At 36.6% G+C, this 18,991-nt stretch overlaps 1 protein-coding gene across 1 annotated transcript in view; it reads left to right on the top strand.

The window, feature by feature from the left end:
• The window catches only part of LOC148673185 (integrin alpha-2-like), a 51,725-nt gene that overhangs the window by 1,764 nt on the left and 30,970 nt on the right, over positions 1–18,991 (top strand). Inside the window, exons 2-3 of the mRNA XM_088629520.1 lie at positions 10,031–10,154; positions 18,458–18,564. Coding sequence (XP_088485646.1) covers positions 10,031–10,154; positions 18,458–18,564 — 231 coding nt within the window. The remainder of the gene's footprint in view (positions 1–10,030; positions 10,155–18,457; positions 18,565–18,991) is intronic.

The raw sequence follows: 18,991 nt of genomic DNA, 5'->3' as shown, positions 1-18,991 counted from the left end.
ATCAAATAAATGTACAAATCAGATATCAGTGATACTATGGCAGCTTATAAAGATAAGATGTCACATCAGCAGTTATTTTATATACAGTAGCTGTGCATATAAAAAATAAAACATGAAATTTAACATGAAAAAGCAACAAAGAAACCAATGATATAATGAAATTCATTATATCATCATAACAATTTTAAGGTTTGGCTAAAGCAATCTAAGCTGAAATGGAAAATGTCACATTCATGAAGAAATTATGTGTCTATTTTACACTTTGTGGTTACAGATATTTGTAAATAAATTAATTGAGCTACTATTTAATAAAAAAAGAGGACACCTACACTTAACAACCTCTCCTTTCTGGCAGAGTATAAATGAGATCATGTGTTAATAAGCTCTCAGTTGCCTGTAATATCATTTTTTTGTTTTTGGTGTAATATGCTAAACACACATGCTAAGTGCATTTATATAATTAATAACAGCATTATGAGTACATATACTCTATGTATATGTATATGTATAAACTTCAGTGCGAGGCTATAAGTTACTGTATATCCTTTCATATTTTTTGTCTGGGAATGTTAATAAATAGAAATGCTAAGATGTTTGCCTATTGAATTTCTGACTTGCATACTGTATATGTAAAAGATCAAGTAATAGGTTTATTCCATACTGAAAAGAGAAGAAAGAAAACACAATGTTGCGGCTGTGGAGCCTTCTTTGGGTGTGAGAAAGACAGGGCAGTCAGCAAAGATTAAATAGCATAGGACAGTTGTTCTGAAACTTTTTGGACCAAGTACAACCCCTGATCAAACCAAAGCATCCAAGTACCACCTACAAGTCATCTTCTCATAGGAACCCCAGAAATTCTCAATGACCAACATGAGCGCGCACGCGCACACACACTCACACACACATATAATAAATATTATAATAATAAAATTTATTTGATTATAGTGCCTTTAAAGGTGGCTTCTTAAAGTGCTTTACAGAATGACAACAGGAACAACAACAATTAAAAATAAATGATAAAAAAGCACCATTTCAGCGAGAGGGGTGAGCCTGTTTAGTCGAGCATAGCAGATGTGAATTCATTGGTCGAGCCTTGATACAATTTACAACAGAGTCTAACAGATTTCAAATCATCTGGCATTTTCTTGACGGCCAAGGCTTCGCAGTGGATGCTGCAGTGCGTCTACTTCATATCTGGAGCAAACTCTCTAATTCGTGCAACTACACCGCTGTGTCGGCTTGTCATCATTCAAGCCCCATCTGTATAAACTCCGTGTCACGACCACCAGCCAGCGGATATCATCTCGCAAAAGAACTAACCAGTACCAGCAGCGGGTTAATAATAATAACAAGCTCCGCCGCACGTGTTAATCCATTAGCATATACGCTACTGAGCAGTACTATTTAAACCATCCTAACACTGCTCGGTATTGAGTTAAGTCCCTGAGAGCTCTACCTGGCGATTCCTAAACCTTGTGTCACTCTGGATTTTGGACTACCCCTTTTGCCTTTTGACTTCTATCTCACCTCTCGATACAGATTGTTTGCCACCTGTGTTTGTCCTGGATTTCAACCTACCTTCTCACTTTGACCACGATCTCACCTCTCGACTTGGATTGTTTGCCTCCGGTGTCTGTCTTGGATTTCGACCTTCCTTCCTCTCATTGACCACGATCTCACCTCTCGATTCGAATTGTTTGTTGCCGTGTCTACCGGCTACTCCTGCGGCTGCACAGGATCCATATCTCCCTATTAGTGTATCCTTACACTCCGATAAATTTTATCCAGTTGATGCCATTCTTTTCTATGAATTCATTCAGAAACTGAAATATGTGCTCTCCTGTAGTTCTTGTTGGTAGCTGCTTACAGAACAGAAAGTCCTCATGGGACATAACGTATTGTAAACGAGCTAATTGGCCAAATCGAAGGTATCTACAGACTCATCTAATTGCAGTGAAAAGCATCTGCTCATCTTAACGCGCCCTATCAGCGTACTTTTGAAATCATCTGCCATATCAATAATTCTATGAGTGACTGTGTCTTTCGAAGGGGGCAGCAGCACGAGCTGTTTAGCAGCTATTTCTCCACACATAATAGGTCTCAGCTCTTTTGCCGAAGGTAAACAAAGTTCTTCACAAATAGTGTGGGGCTTACCTGCTTTAGAAATCTGCAAGCTTGCAATTTTCACTGTTTCCGTTTCAGGAGTCTGTCTCAGAAGTTAAAGAAGTTTTTATTTAATGCACATGGGAGCAAAACACAGAGACGCTCTGTGTATTTTTCTCAAATTAGCCTAGAACAATCCTTAAATATTTTCTGTTATCTATCACGCTTTCCTGTGCTCACAAGATTGCCAGCGTTTGTAGTATACATTTGTATGCTTTCCTGTGCTAACAACATTGGCATTGTTCCAAAATCACACACATTCTCCTACCTCCCTATTTGCTGGAGATAACTTTTTTAAATACAATTGGTCACTTGCGTTCGTTGCACACATTCCTATAGAATGGCATAGAATTACATTGTAGCTCTTGTGTCCACTCAAGTATTAGCGCGCTTTGTATCATAGTACATAGGCTACGTATTTGACACATAAACTAATTTTATTAAAATAGAAAATATGAAAACCCCTCCCAAAATTTCAGTGCACACAACCTCCGGGTGCTCCGCGTACCACTTGTGCCATAGTTTGAGAACCACGGGCATAGGAGAACAAAAGCTGGGAGAGTGGAGGAGGTGGGAGCAGGGAAAAGACAGAGAGGCCACTCAGGTGGTGCGAAGTTGAGAGAGGTGAAGAGAGCGGTGAAGTCGAAACCTGCACGTGAATAGAGAAGATTACACAAAAACAAGTCTGTCATTGAAAGAAGGGGGAAGGTGTGATCCAAATTTCAGGATAATTTTTGTTTCTGATGTCTTTCTGCTATGGGAGTTAAGAAACCCTACTTTGAGAACGCAGATGGAGAGATCAGTGTGATCATGGCCATCTGAGGTGAAATGAGAAACTATGGGCTTGGAGAAATCTTTAATCTTCACAGCCCTAACATGTGCTCTGAAGCGGTCTCCTAGTCTCCTTCCTGTTTCCCCAATGTAGATAGCTGGGCATTTCCTGAAAGAGATAAAGTGAATGAAGTTGCTGGAGGTACAAGAGGTCCCCTAGGTGATCTGGAATTGTGCTGAGGGGCCTTGAATGAGTGTGGCGTTAGATATGTTCTTGCAAGTGATGAAGCGAGCTCTGTTGTAGGGGAAAGTGCCTGGTGTGGATGATTGTTGAGGGCGGTCAAGGGAGCTGTGAATAAGAAGGTTACGCAGATTAGGTGGTCGACGATATGAGATGATGGGATGGTCAGAAAAGAGGGCCCCAGTGGAGGGATCATCCTGTAGGATGGAAAGGTTGTCGTTAATGGTCCTGGGGATAGAAAATGTGATAGGGTGGTTAGGATGCACCAAAGGAATGCATTTGTTAGGCCGGGAGTTCCTGATTGAGTTGATGGTTTGAGGGCTGTTTTTGGCTCAGGTGAGGGCCCTGTCAATAACATGGGTGGGGTATCCTCTCGATGAAAATGAGTGCATTTTGAGTGCTTTGTTCTGGAAATCAATATCTTCATTACAGAGTTGCCGTAGCCGAAGGAACTGTGAATAAGGGAGAGAGTTTTTAGTGTGTTTGGGGTGAAATGACCTGTACAGGAGATAGATGTGTGAATCTGTGGGTTTGTAATAGACAGAAGTAGAGAGTCAGGGATGGTTAATGGATAGGTTTATGCCTAGAAACAGAAGAGTAGCAGAGGATATGTTAACTGTATATTTGAGGGTCGGGTGGAAGTTGGTGAAGTGATGCAGAAAGTGCTCTAGATGGTCATTAGAGCATGTGGTGGCACCGACACAGTCAAAAACTTTCCTATCCTACAGGATGATCCCTTCATTGGGACCCTCTTTTCTGACTGCCCTATCATCTCATATCGCCAGCCACCTAATCTGCGTAACCTTCTTGTTCACAGCTGCCTTGACCCCGCCCTCAACAATTATCCAAACCAGGTACTTTCCCCTGCAACACAGCTCGCTGTATCACCTGCAAGTACATATCTAACACCACACTCATTCAAGGCCCCTCAGAAACCAAGGCAATTTTAGATCACGCAGACGACATCTTGTACCTCCAGCAACCTTATTTACTGTATCTCTTGCAGTATAAATGCCCAGCTGTCTACATTGGGGAAACAGGAAGGAGACCCAGAGACCGCTTCAGAGAACGTGTTAGGGTTGTGAAGATTAAAGATTTCTCCAAGCCCATAGTTTCTCATTTCACTTCAGACGGCCATGGTCACACTGATCTCTCCATCTGCGTTCTCAAAGTAGGGTTTCTTAACTCCTATAGAAGAAAAACATCAGAAACTAAAATTATCCTGAAACGTGGTTCACATCTTCCCCCTTCTCTCAGCAACAAACTTGTTTTCTTATAATTCTCTCTATTCATTTGTAGGTTTCGTTTCACACCTCTCCTCACATCTCTCGACCTCGCACCACTTGATTGGCCACTCTGCTTCTCCCCTACTCCCGCCTCCTCCTCTCTCCTGGCTTTTGTTTCCCCATGCTATATTATCTTTTCTAACTGCTCTATCTTTCTTACACCTGAAGAAGGCTCCACAGCCAAAATGTTGTGTTTTCTTTCTTCTCTTTTCAACATGGACTAAACCTATTGTTCCTTTGCACCCTACACATGCTGATGCAGCTACCCACCTGAACTACTGTATATGTATACTTGTAAGGTATACTGTATATGACACTACATTTTTATAGACCTGAGAACAACTTTGAAGTGTTCTCTGAAATGTGCACTTTTGATAACTGGCCACTGCCAGTATTTGATTGCAGTCACCTGTAGGCTTTGCAAATGCACAGAGCCACTCCCTAGACAGAATATCTCTACTGCGCCAAAAGACCGGATCCTCTGCTGCTGTGTACATTTCAGAGAAGGATGACAACACTTCTGTTATTTGCTCAGCCCACTGAGCCCTATTATACACTGTCAAGCCTTTTATTTCTTTCATACTATAGACCACAGTGCAAGAGCAGAACTAAGGAATTGGAAGGAGGCTTGTGACAACACCATTTGAAGGCCTTACAAGCATGTTAAGTTTCCTGACAAAATGCTGAGGTTACCTTGACTGACTTTGAACCTCACAAGCTCAAATATTACTTGACTGTATTTATGCTTTCCCCTGTTATATCTCATAGCTACAGTGATTAGTGAAATGACCCAGATGCAAACTAATAACCTCTAATCTCATATGACCAACATTTGCTCGCCTTCACCCAATTTTCTGTTGAGCAGCTCCCTTTCTGCTGTCCTCAGATTGTTATGAAATGCACTAAACCAAAGCCAAATGTATGAGTGAACCCCAAAAGAAAAGAACGTTAGGTGAAATGCCAAACACATTCACCTTCAGTGTGTTTCATTTAAATCTATTGTTAAAAAATGAAACAATAATTATAAATAAATAATAATAAACTATATTGATAGATATTTTATATAGCACCTTCAAAGGTGGTTTCTCAAAGTGTTTTACAGAAAGAAAACAGCAACAACAACAATAAAAAATACAGAAGATAAACACGATGAGAATGTGTAGATGGTGGTACTAAATACAGTAGGAGCAGAGTGGTAAAGAACGGAACCAGTTAAGTAAAGTTAACTGGGAGTTTAGAGAAGGTGACTCTCTGATATCCTTTGAAAGAGAGTTACAGAGCTTTGCGGCTTAACAGGAGAAGGCCCTGTCACCCATAGAGTGTAGGCGAGCTTGGGGGACAGTTAGGAGACCAGAATTATAAGAGCGACGGTTGCGAGGTGTGGAGTAGGGCAATAATAGCTCAGACAGGTACTGAGGTGCCCAGCCATGCAGAGCCTTATAGGTGAGCATGAGGATTTTGAAGTTGACATGAACCTTGACAGAAAGCCAGTGCAAGGACTCCAGGATAGGAGTAATGTGAACCCTTGCACTAGACCTGGTCAGAATTTTGGACATACTGGAGTTTGGTCAATGTTGATTTAGATACCCCAGTGAGTAGAGCATTACAGTAGTCAATTTGGGACAACACAAATGTGTTGATCATCTTTTCTGCCACAGTTAGTGATAACATAGGGCATAGTCTAGCATTATTTCTGAGGTGAAAGAAAGATGTTTTGACAATATGCTGCGCGTGTGGGTCAAATGTCAAAAATGGTTGATTCAACAAACAACAAATAATTTAAAGCCAGGGGTTACTGGTTCCATTACATGTGACAGCTCTTAATAATAAATAATAATATCAAAATGATGGAGTGATGAATCCCCAAAACACATCAGGATTGTGATTGTCGATTTCAGATATTAGCAATAAAATTATTACCACAGTTAGCAGTTCTGGGTGTCAGCAATCAGACACAAGTCCTAAAATATAGTCTACTATGAAAACAAGTATGAGAAAAGATTTGTATCCCTGTGAAAAGTCAACAAAATACACTGTCAGCTATATAGTATTAAACTAACTATAATAGGAGTGCACAGACTAAATGATTGCAATTTCCCAGCTTTTGTTCCTGTGTGATAATTTAAAAATTTAAATAATCAAAAGTTGGGGGAAATTTTAAAACAATTATCTATGCATATGGTGTGTATAAATTATAAAAGTATATAATGTAATACATCACTTCTTTAAAATCAATTTCCACACCTTGTTTTCAGTTCAAAATAATAATGCCTTAAAACAAGTCACTTGTTTTCCCAGCAATGTACAAAATAGTACTGCAAAAACAGCGAGGGTACTGGTCTTTAATGAAAACGTATTAAACTTGTGACCAGTGTAAAGTCCTATCAGATTGAAGTAAATCTGGTAAAAAAACAAGATAATGTCCAACATGGATGTGTTAATGGTTCATTGTAGATTAATATCTACAAAGCTGGCAGTACAGTGGAACTGCACCGAGGCAGATAATTGACGGGAATGTAAAAATCAGTGGGGAAGGCTTACTCTTTGCTTCCTAGTGTTGTCATATTCATTCAAACTCAGTTAAAGGTCTTCTTTGTTAGTCTCTGTACCAACCCATTCTGGAATCCAGGTCTCTATGGTAACGATCAGGAAACTCACTGACTAGGCATGAGTGGGATTTTAATCAGACCAGCCTGGCAGCTTACGTCAGTAGAATACACTCTGTTTTCTTTCTGATGCACCTACTGTACAGTATCACATTTTGAAGTATTGATGAAAAGAAACTTAAATGTCTGATTTAAATGTGTACATGTTAATGAGATGTTTTAGCAGCTTATCCAAAAGTGAATTTTCCTCTCTATGACAAATACAATTTAATAAGATATGATATTTTCTCACCTGTCAGAATAATCTCATAGTGCCTTATACATAAACTTCAGAGTGTCTTTTTTGTAACATGACATACACCTAACATTGCATGTATATTAAATGAAGCATACATTTTTAACATAGTAGTACTTAACATGTCACAGACTAAAAATGTATAAATATTTCCTATCAGATTAACTTTTTTTAGTAACAAATACTTAATGCATGTCTACAGTATGTTATCACACATATATTGGATATTTTTCAGTAAGTCATCAGCTGGGACCTTGGGTTCTGAACCATCAAATGAAACTAGTTACAAGTGATTATGGAAATTAATATGATTTTTCTCTTTCTCTTTCTCTTTCACGGCAGTTTTGTCCTTTTTAGCAAGGCTTAACAAAGTATAAATAAAATACCTGCACTCTCAGTCTTTTGTAGTACCCTGAAAAAAATATTTTTAAAATACAGATTTTATATTTATATTAACAATATTATAAAGATAGATCAGGTGATGGCTGATACAGTATGCTGCAGTTTTGTAACGTAGCAGTTGGAATAAAATAAAATTTACACATTTACTGTATATATAGCTGCAGTCCAAAGTAGCTAAAAATAGCAATGGATGTTAAAACACATGAGTGTAATATGTAAGTAAATGGAGTTTATAATTAATCTTCAGAAACGCTGAAAACAGCCAAGTTCAATTAGCCTAAACTGTCAGTAATTTGTAATCATTCCTGATGTCATAATCTCACATAAATGACATCAACAAATACTATGTGTATCCATTCTTTTCCTTGTATATGTCCTTTGCTTCCCTTGTCCACCCCATCTCCATCTCTGCAGCTGCCCCTTGGACACTCCTCTCTTTATGGGGGTCCAGTTTCCTTGTCGGAAGGCCAGGGGTTTGGTTAGAAGTTTAGGGGTAGGTTAAGTCAAATTTACTGTGACTAAAACACTCTTTAAACCTTTCAATACACTTAATTCTTAGGTGTTATTATTACTAGATAAAGTCTACTGATTTTCAGTTGGACTGTAAGGACATGCCAATAATATCTATATGATTTATAGTTTTATTATAATTATGAGATGTTGCTGTTGCAATTGGTGCCAGTTTTTGATCTCTGTGTGAATATACTGCCCACAGATGCATAGATTATGACTGTATCTAAGCATGTGTTCATGAGTGACAATAATGGCACACTTCCTCACTCTCAGGACTGTAGCATAACCCACCACAGAGGTGTTAGGCTTGAGGGTGACTTTTTTATTTTGTATTTTAAAAAAAACATAAGTGGTAATAATGTAGATTTAATAATAATCTTAGATCTAACATACAAATATTTAAAGTTTTTTAAGGCCAAAGTAGTAAGTGTTCTTGTATTTGTAGAGGAAGTGCTACAGAGCCACTGTGTGCCACCAAAAGGATGATAATAATAATGATGACGGTAATATATACAAGATTTTTTATTTTTCCAAGTTTGACATTAAAGAACAACCTTCAAACAGGTGTCTTGTACCATGCCAAACTTGTATTATTCCCATGTCATAGTACTCCAACTGCATTTGTTATTTCTTTATATTTTTTCTAGAGTAAAGCTCAATTAGCAAGAATGAATGCAACCCGGTAAACAAATTACACTTTAATTTGTATGTCAAAGAATTTCAGTTTAGATATGTTTGTGAAGTACAAATAATCAAGAAAAATATAAGAAAAAAAGCACTTTATAGAATGTTTAAAAAAGAACATAATCCATTTAAAAAAATGAATATAATAAATTGTAAGGATAGGCCAGGATAGAAATAGAAATGAATATTACAATTGAGGCGGCATTTAGAATATATTTTTTGTCTTTAGGTAGTGTAAGAACTGAATGAAGTAACATGTATTCAAGATAGTAATGGGGAACTTCTAAGCAATAAAAGGGAAATCTGCTCAGAAGGTTAGCTGCACGAAGAAACCTGTGCAGGAGAGCTTTTTGAAGTAGGAAAGTCATTGCACTGGGGCACTGTCACTGTCTTGACCTCAGAAGCCTGGCTCCAGTGGTACGGGTAATCGTCGCAACTGGAGACTTCCTTGGTTGCAGTGGATGGTCATGATGCTTTTCTGTGCCTTGTCATGCCCTTTGATTTCCACAGAGCATTGCAACGGTATAGTGTCCCATCACTATATTGGGGCATTAGGACCCACACAGACTGCAGGGTTACAGCCCTGCTGGCCCCACTGACACCTCTTCCATCTACTGACCAGACTCACACCTGCTTTGCTGCAGTGGGTTGCCAGTTGTGATATGCCTGCCACTGAGATCCTTATAAAAAGTACAGTATTTTTTTTTAACCACAAGCTGTAACATGAACAGATTTTGAATTTTGTGTTTAGAGGAACAGTGCATGTCATTGTAAAGTCACTGAGGTAGAATTGAAAGCAAGTAGCAACATGCTCCAACTGCAGATCACACATTCTTTATTTATTTTACCAACTAGGGTGGATTTTCACATTTCAAGTTAAAACCACATCCTTTCTCATAGAAACAGCAGATTGACTCTCATGATTATATTCCAGTAAATGGAGATATTAAGCAGCTCTTGGCCACGGTTTTTTAATGATTCTACTGATAGCGAGAATGTTGGAGTGGTTACACTGATTACGTGTTTTGAGTCAATTTTAACTATATTTCTTTGGTTTTCTTGTTTGCAGGTTGCAATATTTATTACTCAAATACTTTTAACATTGGACTGTCAGGTGCAAGAGTATTTTCTGGAGCAAGATCTGAACAGTTTGGGTATGCTGTGCAACAATTCAAAGATTCTAGTGGGAAATGGTAAGGTGTTTTTGTCCTTGCAGATCTTTTACATCTTTCTTTTTAATCAAATGGTCATTTAACTGTTTTAGTAAGGAATAATTTTAATTAAGTGTGATCTCAAATATCTTCCTTTATTATTTGATATAACTCCAACTGTTGAGAAAAATATACTCCATATATAAGGATGAGTAACTTAAGCAAATGGTTAGTTTTGATGAGCAGATTTACCTTTTATCATATCTGTTAACTTAAATCATTGACTTTGTGTTTGTCTCATTTTTTAACTTTTTAATATCAATATAATTTGAAATTTACCCACAGATGCAAAAACTGGGCCTTTTTAAACACTATTTTAGTTTATGACTTCTGCATGGTTGCTGCTATGGCTTTAAAATATTCCACAAATTGTGTAATAAACCAAACTCAGTTGTGTCTGAGATACCTAAAATATAACCTGCTCTTAGTTTGTTTTTGAATGCTGTCAGTATTGTAGTCCCCATGAATAAAACTTTAAGAAAAATCCCTAAGATGTTGGTAGATAAATGGTTTACTTTCAGGGTAGTTGAAAGTCTAAAGTCTACATTATTTTAAACATTTCTTTTAAAAGTAAAGTAGGATTTGGGGCTGTAGTTAGAATTAGAGTATGTTGCTTAAGGGTTTAGGGTTGTTCATGGCTTAATGTAAGGTTTAGTTTAATGCTAGAATTATGTTCAAGGTTAAAATGAGGTTTACAGTTAGGGATAAAGCAAGAGTTAGTTAGATTCAGGGTTCAAACTAGGATTAAGGATTAGGATTGTATTCTGACAAGGTCTGGTAGTAGAGTCTCAGTTAAGAATAGGGATATTGTTAGGCCGAGATTGTATTTATGTTACAGTCATTTTGGACTAAAGTACAGTTAGGATTAAGATTAGGGTATGGGATATTATCAGAGGTACATTGTTTTAAATAATATTCTATATATGTTTTGCTTTTCAATGGTGGTATTAAGAATTTCTTTAAAAGGTTTGTCCAAACGTTTATTTGTGTGAATTCGCTGGCCTTGGCTCTGTAGTATATACCCAGAAATGTTGAGGATCTGGTCAAAGAAACACCCCACTCTGTTCCCATGGAAAGGGATGCATTTCAGAATTTTAATTTTAAAAACACTCCTGTTATCTGAAAGCAACATTCTGTTTCTTGGAAATAATTTAAAGGATCCTGTTTTGATGACTTTCAAGTTTTCTTCTCTATATTTGATAACCATATAAGCTTTAGTAAATACAAAGAAAGCAAAAAACATAAGTCAAGCCTAGTGAAGAAGTCTAATTACAAAACAGAAAGAGCAGAGCAAATATTTGAAAAATGCGCTGCCACGGCATTTTTGACAAGATACGGCTTGAGGTAGGAGAGCTCGAAGGAGTGAATGTGCTTATAGTTGTAAATTTGGACATTTAATATGAGACTTATATACAACTAATTTTTTATATACAACTGATTTTATATAGCAGGAAAAATAATTGGGAAACAGCAGTCCCAGCTCTGCAGTTTATATCATAATGCAGTCCTCAGAATCGCAAGAAACATTACAGCTGACTCCACACACCCACTCCATTCTTAATTCAGGAAGATGGTATAGGGTATTCAAATAAAAATATTTATAAGAAGTCCCCTCTGCAATAACACTATTCAATGAAGGTATGTAAATATAATCCCCCACTACCTATTTATGTATCCATTTATTTATTTATCACATACTGTTGTGATTTTATGTGACTCTTATGTTTTGCTTGTGTGTTTTGTACTTCTGTGGAAGACATATTTCCACAGCAGTGGACAATGAAGTATTTATTAAACAGGTAAGCTTGAAACTGGCCTCCCCAAACCTATATAAATTAAAAATAGATCAATATAAGTTAGAAATGTATTAATGCATGCTTAAACAATCCACATACAGTAAAACATTGAAACTTTGATGAGCTGGAATGAAGGTATTAGCATTAATCTTGGCTCTGTCTCATTAACACTGTTTCAATCAGTTAATAATTCCTGCAGTGTTCTAAATGCTAAAACATTTATGCTAAAAATCCTAAAACTTTAACACACAGGTTTTTGTACAAAAACATCATGAAGAGATTTTATTACATAATACTTCATAAAAGCCAGCAGCCATATCACTCTGCAACTCACAACTGGCAACCCACTGCTGCTAAGCAGGTGTGAGCCTGGTCAGTACCTGCATGGAAGACCTCCTGGGAAAAACTAAGGTCGCTGCTGGAAGAGGTGTTAGTGGAGCCAGCAGGGGGTGCTCACCTATATGCCCCAGTATAGTGACAGGGACACTATACTGTAAACAAGCGCCGTCCTTCGGATGAGCTGTAAAACTGAGGTCCTGACTCTCTTTGGTAATTAAAAATCCCAGAGTGTTTCTCAAAAAGAGTAGGGGTGTAACCCTGGCGTCCTGGCCAAATTTCCCATTGGCCCTTACCGATCATGGCCTCCTAATAATCTCCATCTATGAATTGTCTTCATTACTCTGCTCTCCTCCCCACTAATAGCTGATTTGTGGTGAGTGTTCTTGCGCACTATGGCTGCCGTTGCATCATCCAGGTGGATGCTGCACATTGGTGGTGATGGAGGGGAGTCCCCATTACCTGTAAAGCACTTTGAGTTGAGTGTCCAGAAAAGCGCTATATAAGTGTAAGCAATTATTAATTTTTATTAAAATAAAATAAAGATGGGATTATCTCTGATAAGGTAAACTCAGCATGGTTTCAGTGATACATATCTTATGTCTTAGGGAAATTTGTGTGTTGTGTGTACATGAGAATGTCCATACCTATTTGTGTGCATCTGACAGCAGCTATCAGAAAACTCCAGAGGAGGAAGATATTCCTTTTAAAAAGACAGGAGGCTAAGTAATTGCTATTGCAAAAAAAATAGAGCTTAACTGTTATATGTTATAATCTACTGTATACATAGTGCCTTGCAAAAGTAGTCAGACACTTCCAAAGGTTTCTCATTTTGTGAAATCAAAAAACAATTAATACAATTTTTTAACCTAAATTTATTCAAAACCTGAATGCTCAGACGTAAGACATCTAAGGAGAAGATAAGTAACCTTAAATTACAGCAAAAACTAAAAACAAAAATCTGAAATACATAATAAGTATTCAGACCGTAAACTTGACGGAAGTGAATTAGGTGGAAACACCTTTGGCAGTAATTACAGCCACAGTTGTTTTGGGGTCGTTTTCTCACAACTTTGCACACTGGCTTGGTGTAATTGTTGCCCATTATTCTTGGCAGATTTGCTCAAGGCATCTCTTGGGGATCTCTTCTTGTCAGCAGTTTTCAAATCTTTCCACAGATTACCAATAGGATTCCAGTCAGGACTTTTGACTGGCCACTCACAAAAATTGAGTAGTAGTTTTGGATCATTGTTCTGCAAAGATGAATTTTGTTCGTGGTTGAATCTTTACTTGAAATTCACTACCTGCCTGAGGATCCTTACAGAGAAAGGTGTTTTTATTCCAAAATCATTGGAACCAGTTTTATTTCACACACAGAAGCCACTCAACTATTTGTGAGGCTTTCAAATGTTATTTTCCAACATTTCAATTAATTCATGATTGTTAAAGTAAAGGGTTTGATATGCAATCATGACTTTTCTGTTTTTCTTTCATATTAATCATATAATAATGTACCTATTTTTTTTGATTGAGAACTGGGGAGTAGATTGTGCATGTAACAGTAATTGCTACTTCATGGCATCATGACTGCAAGCTTTGAAGTAAGGGCTTGTTACTTTTACAACATACTGGATATACTAAATTGTTGTATGTTAAGGACATTATATTATATTCATTATACTCTGGCTTAAGGCCACCCTATATACAGTACCATCTAAATTGAATAAAACAACTTAAAAACTGTGATGGAATCACAACTCCTAATGGAATCAGCTTTATCTTCAAGTTATGTTAACCTTTATGCCGTTTTAAAGGGGAGTACACCGGTCAAAGTCCTTTCTTTTATTTAATGAGTCATTTCCTGTTGAAATATATGGTATTTGTAAGGACAGGAATGACTCAGAGATGGGGGGCCTCTGTTATTGACAACTTCCTTTAGTACATCCTGCATACTGTGAGCGTCTTTGTTTCCCAGTCCCAAGAAAAAATAGACCTTTGAACTGTACTGTACAATTTTCATACATACACAGTTCTACCATCTGGATTTCATGACCAGTGTGCTCCATGCTTTTTGTTCTTTTGTTATTTAATATTCTAAAAATGTTACTGAAGAACCCCATGATGTTTCTACACATTTTGTATATTTAAAAGCAGCAAACAGAAAGAAAAAATAAAGCTACCTTTACTTTTTGTAACAGCTCTCTTGTTTTCTTTCACTTTGAAATAGCACCTTTTCTCATTGATTGTATACTGTATATTTTTAATGTTTATATATTTTTTCATAGCAACATTTTTGCATGCTGTTATTTTTATCAGTTCAATCCAAATAAACTCACATCCTGCTAAAAGATAAAAAGTAAAAGATAGGCATCATACAGCCACTACGTTTGTTAATTTAACAAATATTAGGTATACAGTACAGTATATAGTTTGTGTATATACTGTAGTATTGTGTTTAATCTGTTTTCACAAACCTTATAAACAGAAAAACATTTATCAAAATCTCACTTCTGCTACGTACAGTACTATACATTTTCACACACATATCTGCCTTAATGCTCACACAGCACATGAAGAAAAGTTCATCAATAAAAGCTCATTATGAGACCAATACTATCTTCAACTTAGTCCAACAATAATTGTCACATTCAAATAATTTCTGTGTGCATTTTAACATTGGGAGTCAGTTCTAGATTGAATGCAATCCTTCATGCTCTGTGCTGCATTTAAATTATTTTTTTGTTTTATGATTTTTAGTTTTAAACGCAGTCTTATCATTAGAGCAGGTTTTACCCTACTTTTATTTCTTGTGTAGATTACATTTTATTGCTGTAAAGTCAAAGTAATCTTAAAAAAGTAAATACTGTATAAGACAGAAGGAGAAGATATTTAAGAACCTTTGGTAATCATGAAAATATATATTCAAACTGTTGCAAAATTGTCATTCCAATTAGTTTTCATTATAGAAACATTTTCCTAATCATTTATTTTTATTGTAACCACAGAATTTCTTCTTCAGATAATGGTTTAATGACTCAATAACTTTCTATCTTTAAAAAAACATTGAATAGGATACAGTATCTCTATAGTGTCCCCTTTCCATTCGTTCGCATAACAAACTTCCTCTATGCCCAATGTCTAAGTGAAGCATGCTTCCTGCAGATACAGCTTACTATGAATAGGGTTTACATTATTATACAGGATATATGATACATTACACTTTTCTTATCCAGACAGGAATGATACTCAATGGTACATGCAGTTCTGTAATGTTTACTCTTAGAGGAGCGGAATGGATTACTCATGAAATTACACGTCTCCTGTCTGGACACTTTATTCACTAAATACCACTAAGAATTTCCTGGAAGTGTCTTTTTTTACTTCCTTATGTGTTTCTTTGTATAATTCATGGAAATTCCCTGAATTTGGTATATGTGTTATATGTGTTCACCTAATTTTATCCTTGTTTGCCAAAAAGACTTCTGCTTACCTGTGCTAGTTCTCTGCAGGCACCTTTATCAAGAAAGTGTAATTTAACTTCAGAAGACTTGTTGTTCAAAGCACATAATCCTGTAGGTCTGTAAACGCTTCTAAATGTCATCCATTTGTCCTGGCATGACCCAGGGATTCATGTTGTTTTGCTTGCCACCCTAAATACTGTTCAGCAAGCAGATGTTGATTATCCCATGAGTTTAGTTCTTTTTTCAAAATATTTTTATAATAACTTCTCATTTTTCTCTTTTTATCATGTAATTATACCAGTCCTTTATATTAATTTTGACCATGACTATTTTATGATGTAGTAATTAGTTCTGAGATGTGTAGTCTAAGGCAACAATGCATTTTTATGATTTTTATTACACTGAACAGAATTTAAAATACAACACAGAACCTGGACATCCTTTTCTTAGAATTACAAATCAGGAGAAAGTGGTCATAATTCACCTTTAATAATTTACCTTTAGTTTCTTTGTTTATTTAGAATATCTGGTTTCATTGTTATTAACATTGTATGATGTCAGTGTTTCCTTGATTACCGTTTTAGTTCAAAACAACAGTGATTAAATTTTCATTTATTTAGACAAATGCAATTTTGGAAAATGTGAGGATAGAAGCATTTATTTTCTCAGCCATTGATGTCACCCAGAAAAGTAAATGTATTGTTTTGAAAAGCACTGGAAATGAGTAGATTAAGCAGATCTAAAATTAGAACTAAAACAATTTTTTTTACCGAGATACATGTAATCAAGAGGATTATATCAGTTTTCTAAAATTAAACCAGCCTTTGAAAAAGAAAAACAATCACAATACAGTAAAACAAGTTTGTATGTACTGTATAAACACTGTAGAATTTACTCCCAAAAAGCAAATCATGACAAATTTACTTAAATTATACTGTAAACTCTATATTACACGTATGGTATTGCATATATTGTATATTGATCATTCTTATAGCAAAGTTTAGTTTTTTATACTTTTTTATCAGAAAAAACAAAGTTGTCTTTAAAGACTCTGATATAGCCATTAACATACTTGTGAGCACTTAATTATAAATGTGATTAGAAGTTTGCATAAACCGTATTTTTTCATAAATTATCATTGTAACAATGTATTCATAAACAGCATGCAGACCTAATAGATAATTAAGTATAAGGTACTGTACAATGTGCTATATGTGATCACAACAATTTTGTGGCATGCTATAGTTGGAAAAGAACAGAGAATTGACTTGTCTTTGTTAATCAGAGCTACAGCATAGAAAAACAAGTGCTTCACCTGAGAATACTGTAAAAATGGGTACAATTTTCACATGTTTCTGAAGCATTTGTCAAAGTCTTTACATTTTTCAATGGTTTTGAATACAGTGGTCACAATGCAAGGCAGACTATGAAAGCATCATTATTAATAATAATAATAATAATAATTAATAATTGCTTACACTTATATAGCGCTTTTCTGGACACTCCACTCAAAGCGCTTTACAGGTATTGGGGACTCCCCTCCACCACCACCAATGTGCAACATCCACCTGGATGATGCGACGGCAGCCATGGTGCACCAGAACGCTCACCACACATCAGCTATTAGTGGGGAGGAGAGCAGAGTAATGAAGCCAATTCATAGATGGGGATTATTAGGAGGCCATGATTGATAAGGGCCAATGGGAAATTTGGCCAGGACAACAGGGTTACACCCCTACTCTTTTTGAGAAACACCCTGGGATTTTTAATTACCACAGAGAGTCAGGAACGCGGTTTTACGTCTCATCCAGAGGACGGCACTTGTTTACAGTATAGTGTCCCAGTCACTATACTGGGGCATTAGGACCCACATGAACTGCAGGGTGAGCGCCCCCTGCTGGCCCCACTAACACCTCTTCGTTAGTGTGTTTAGTTTTTATTACTCATGCAAAGATAGTCCAACTGTGAATGAATATGGGTGATGATTTATAGCAATAATTATGTGTTTTGGTCATCATAGATAAATTCTATCTTATGATTCTGTTTCCAGATATGAAAGATTTGCAGGATGTGAACATTTAATGGGAGCCAATAGCCAAACGGATAATTGATATTAAGGGGTTTAAACTATCAAAGAAGTATTTAGAATGCTTTTTTTAGCAATAACATAACAATGCAGAACTACAGGTTGGGCCTCGATCTGCAAGTAAATTCATTTTCACAGAAGCATGTAGAAGAAATATTTGTCATATATTGCAATGATAAAACAAACATACCAAAGAGTTCATTTTAATTTTTGCTGGAATTTTAAAAATATATTTTTAATTGAGAGGTATAGTAGAAGTCACCTCTTCCCCACTTGCCATTTGTCAGGGGAACACTCGGGGGCAGGAGTGGCTGGCCCTGTAACTGCATGATGCTGCCCCACCCCATGTGGGTAGGCAGAAGGGAGGCAAAGGAAAACAGGTGGCAGAACCGAATGTTTCCCTGGTAAACTAGGGGCTTTGCCTCCTTCTGGGAGCTTAGAGCAATCCAGTGGAGGAGCCTTCACATCATAACTTTAGTTTAGAACTGTTGCTGCAATTTTCTTTATCTGCCATATACAATGTACAGGCCGCAAAGCTCTGTTCGCTACATACTGGTGGTCATTTTGTTAACCTCACACTGTGGTATCATGTATTTATTTTTTCAGGATATTGGTTGGATCCCCATGGAGTGGAGGACAGAACAGGATGGGTGATATTTATAAGTGTCCTTTGTCTGGATCCAGAACAAACTGTGACAGACTAAACTTACAGGGTAATGTTGCGTTTCTGATTGGTTAAAAATACATTTGCACACATCGATGCTTTAGGATTTGAGAAATGTTTCACAAAATCCAAAATGACAACTTTTTCTACAGAGTTTTCAAACGCCTGGGGAGGTGTTTGTTCCAAAGTGATTTCTTTCATTTTACAGTGACAAAGGCTTCTAAATGCCTTGATTTGACTTGGCATGACCCAGAGATGTTCTTGATATATTGCTCACCACCCTAAATACTGCTACTGCTCAGCACGTAGATGTAGATAATCTTGTAAATTTAGTTGTTTCCAAAAGATTTCTGTCATACCATTGCATTTCAACATTTCAATGGATCAACATTGTAGTGGAAATTCCTCTTCCGCTTTTGATGGCACAATGCTGGTTGGATTAGTTTTAAAACATGAGACTATGTTTAGATGGAAGG

The sequence above is a fragment of the Lepisosteus platostomus genome, chromosome 4 (assembly GCF_059453375.1).
Source record: "Lepisosteus platostomus isolate fLepPlt1 chromosome 4, fLepPlt1.hap1, whole genome shotgun sequence".
NCBI lineage: Eukaryota > Metazoa > Chordata > Actinopteri > Semionotiformes > Lepisosteidae > Lepisosteus > Lepisosteus platostomus.
This window is presented reverse-complemented; position numbering and strand designations above follow the sequence as displayed.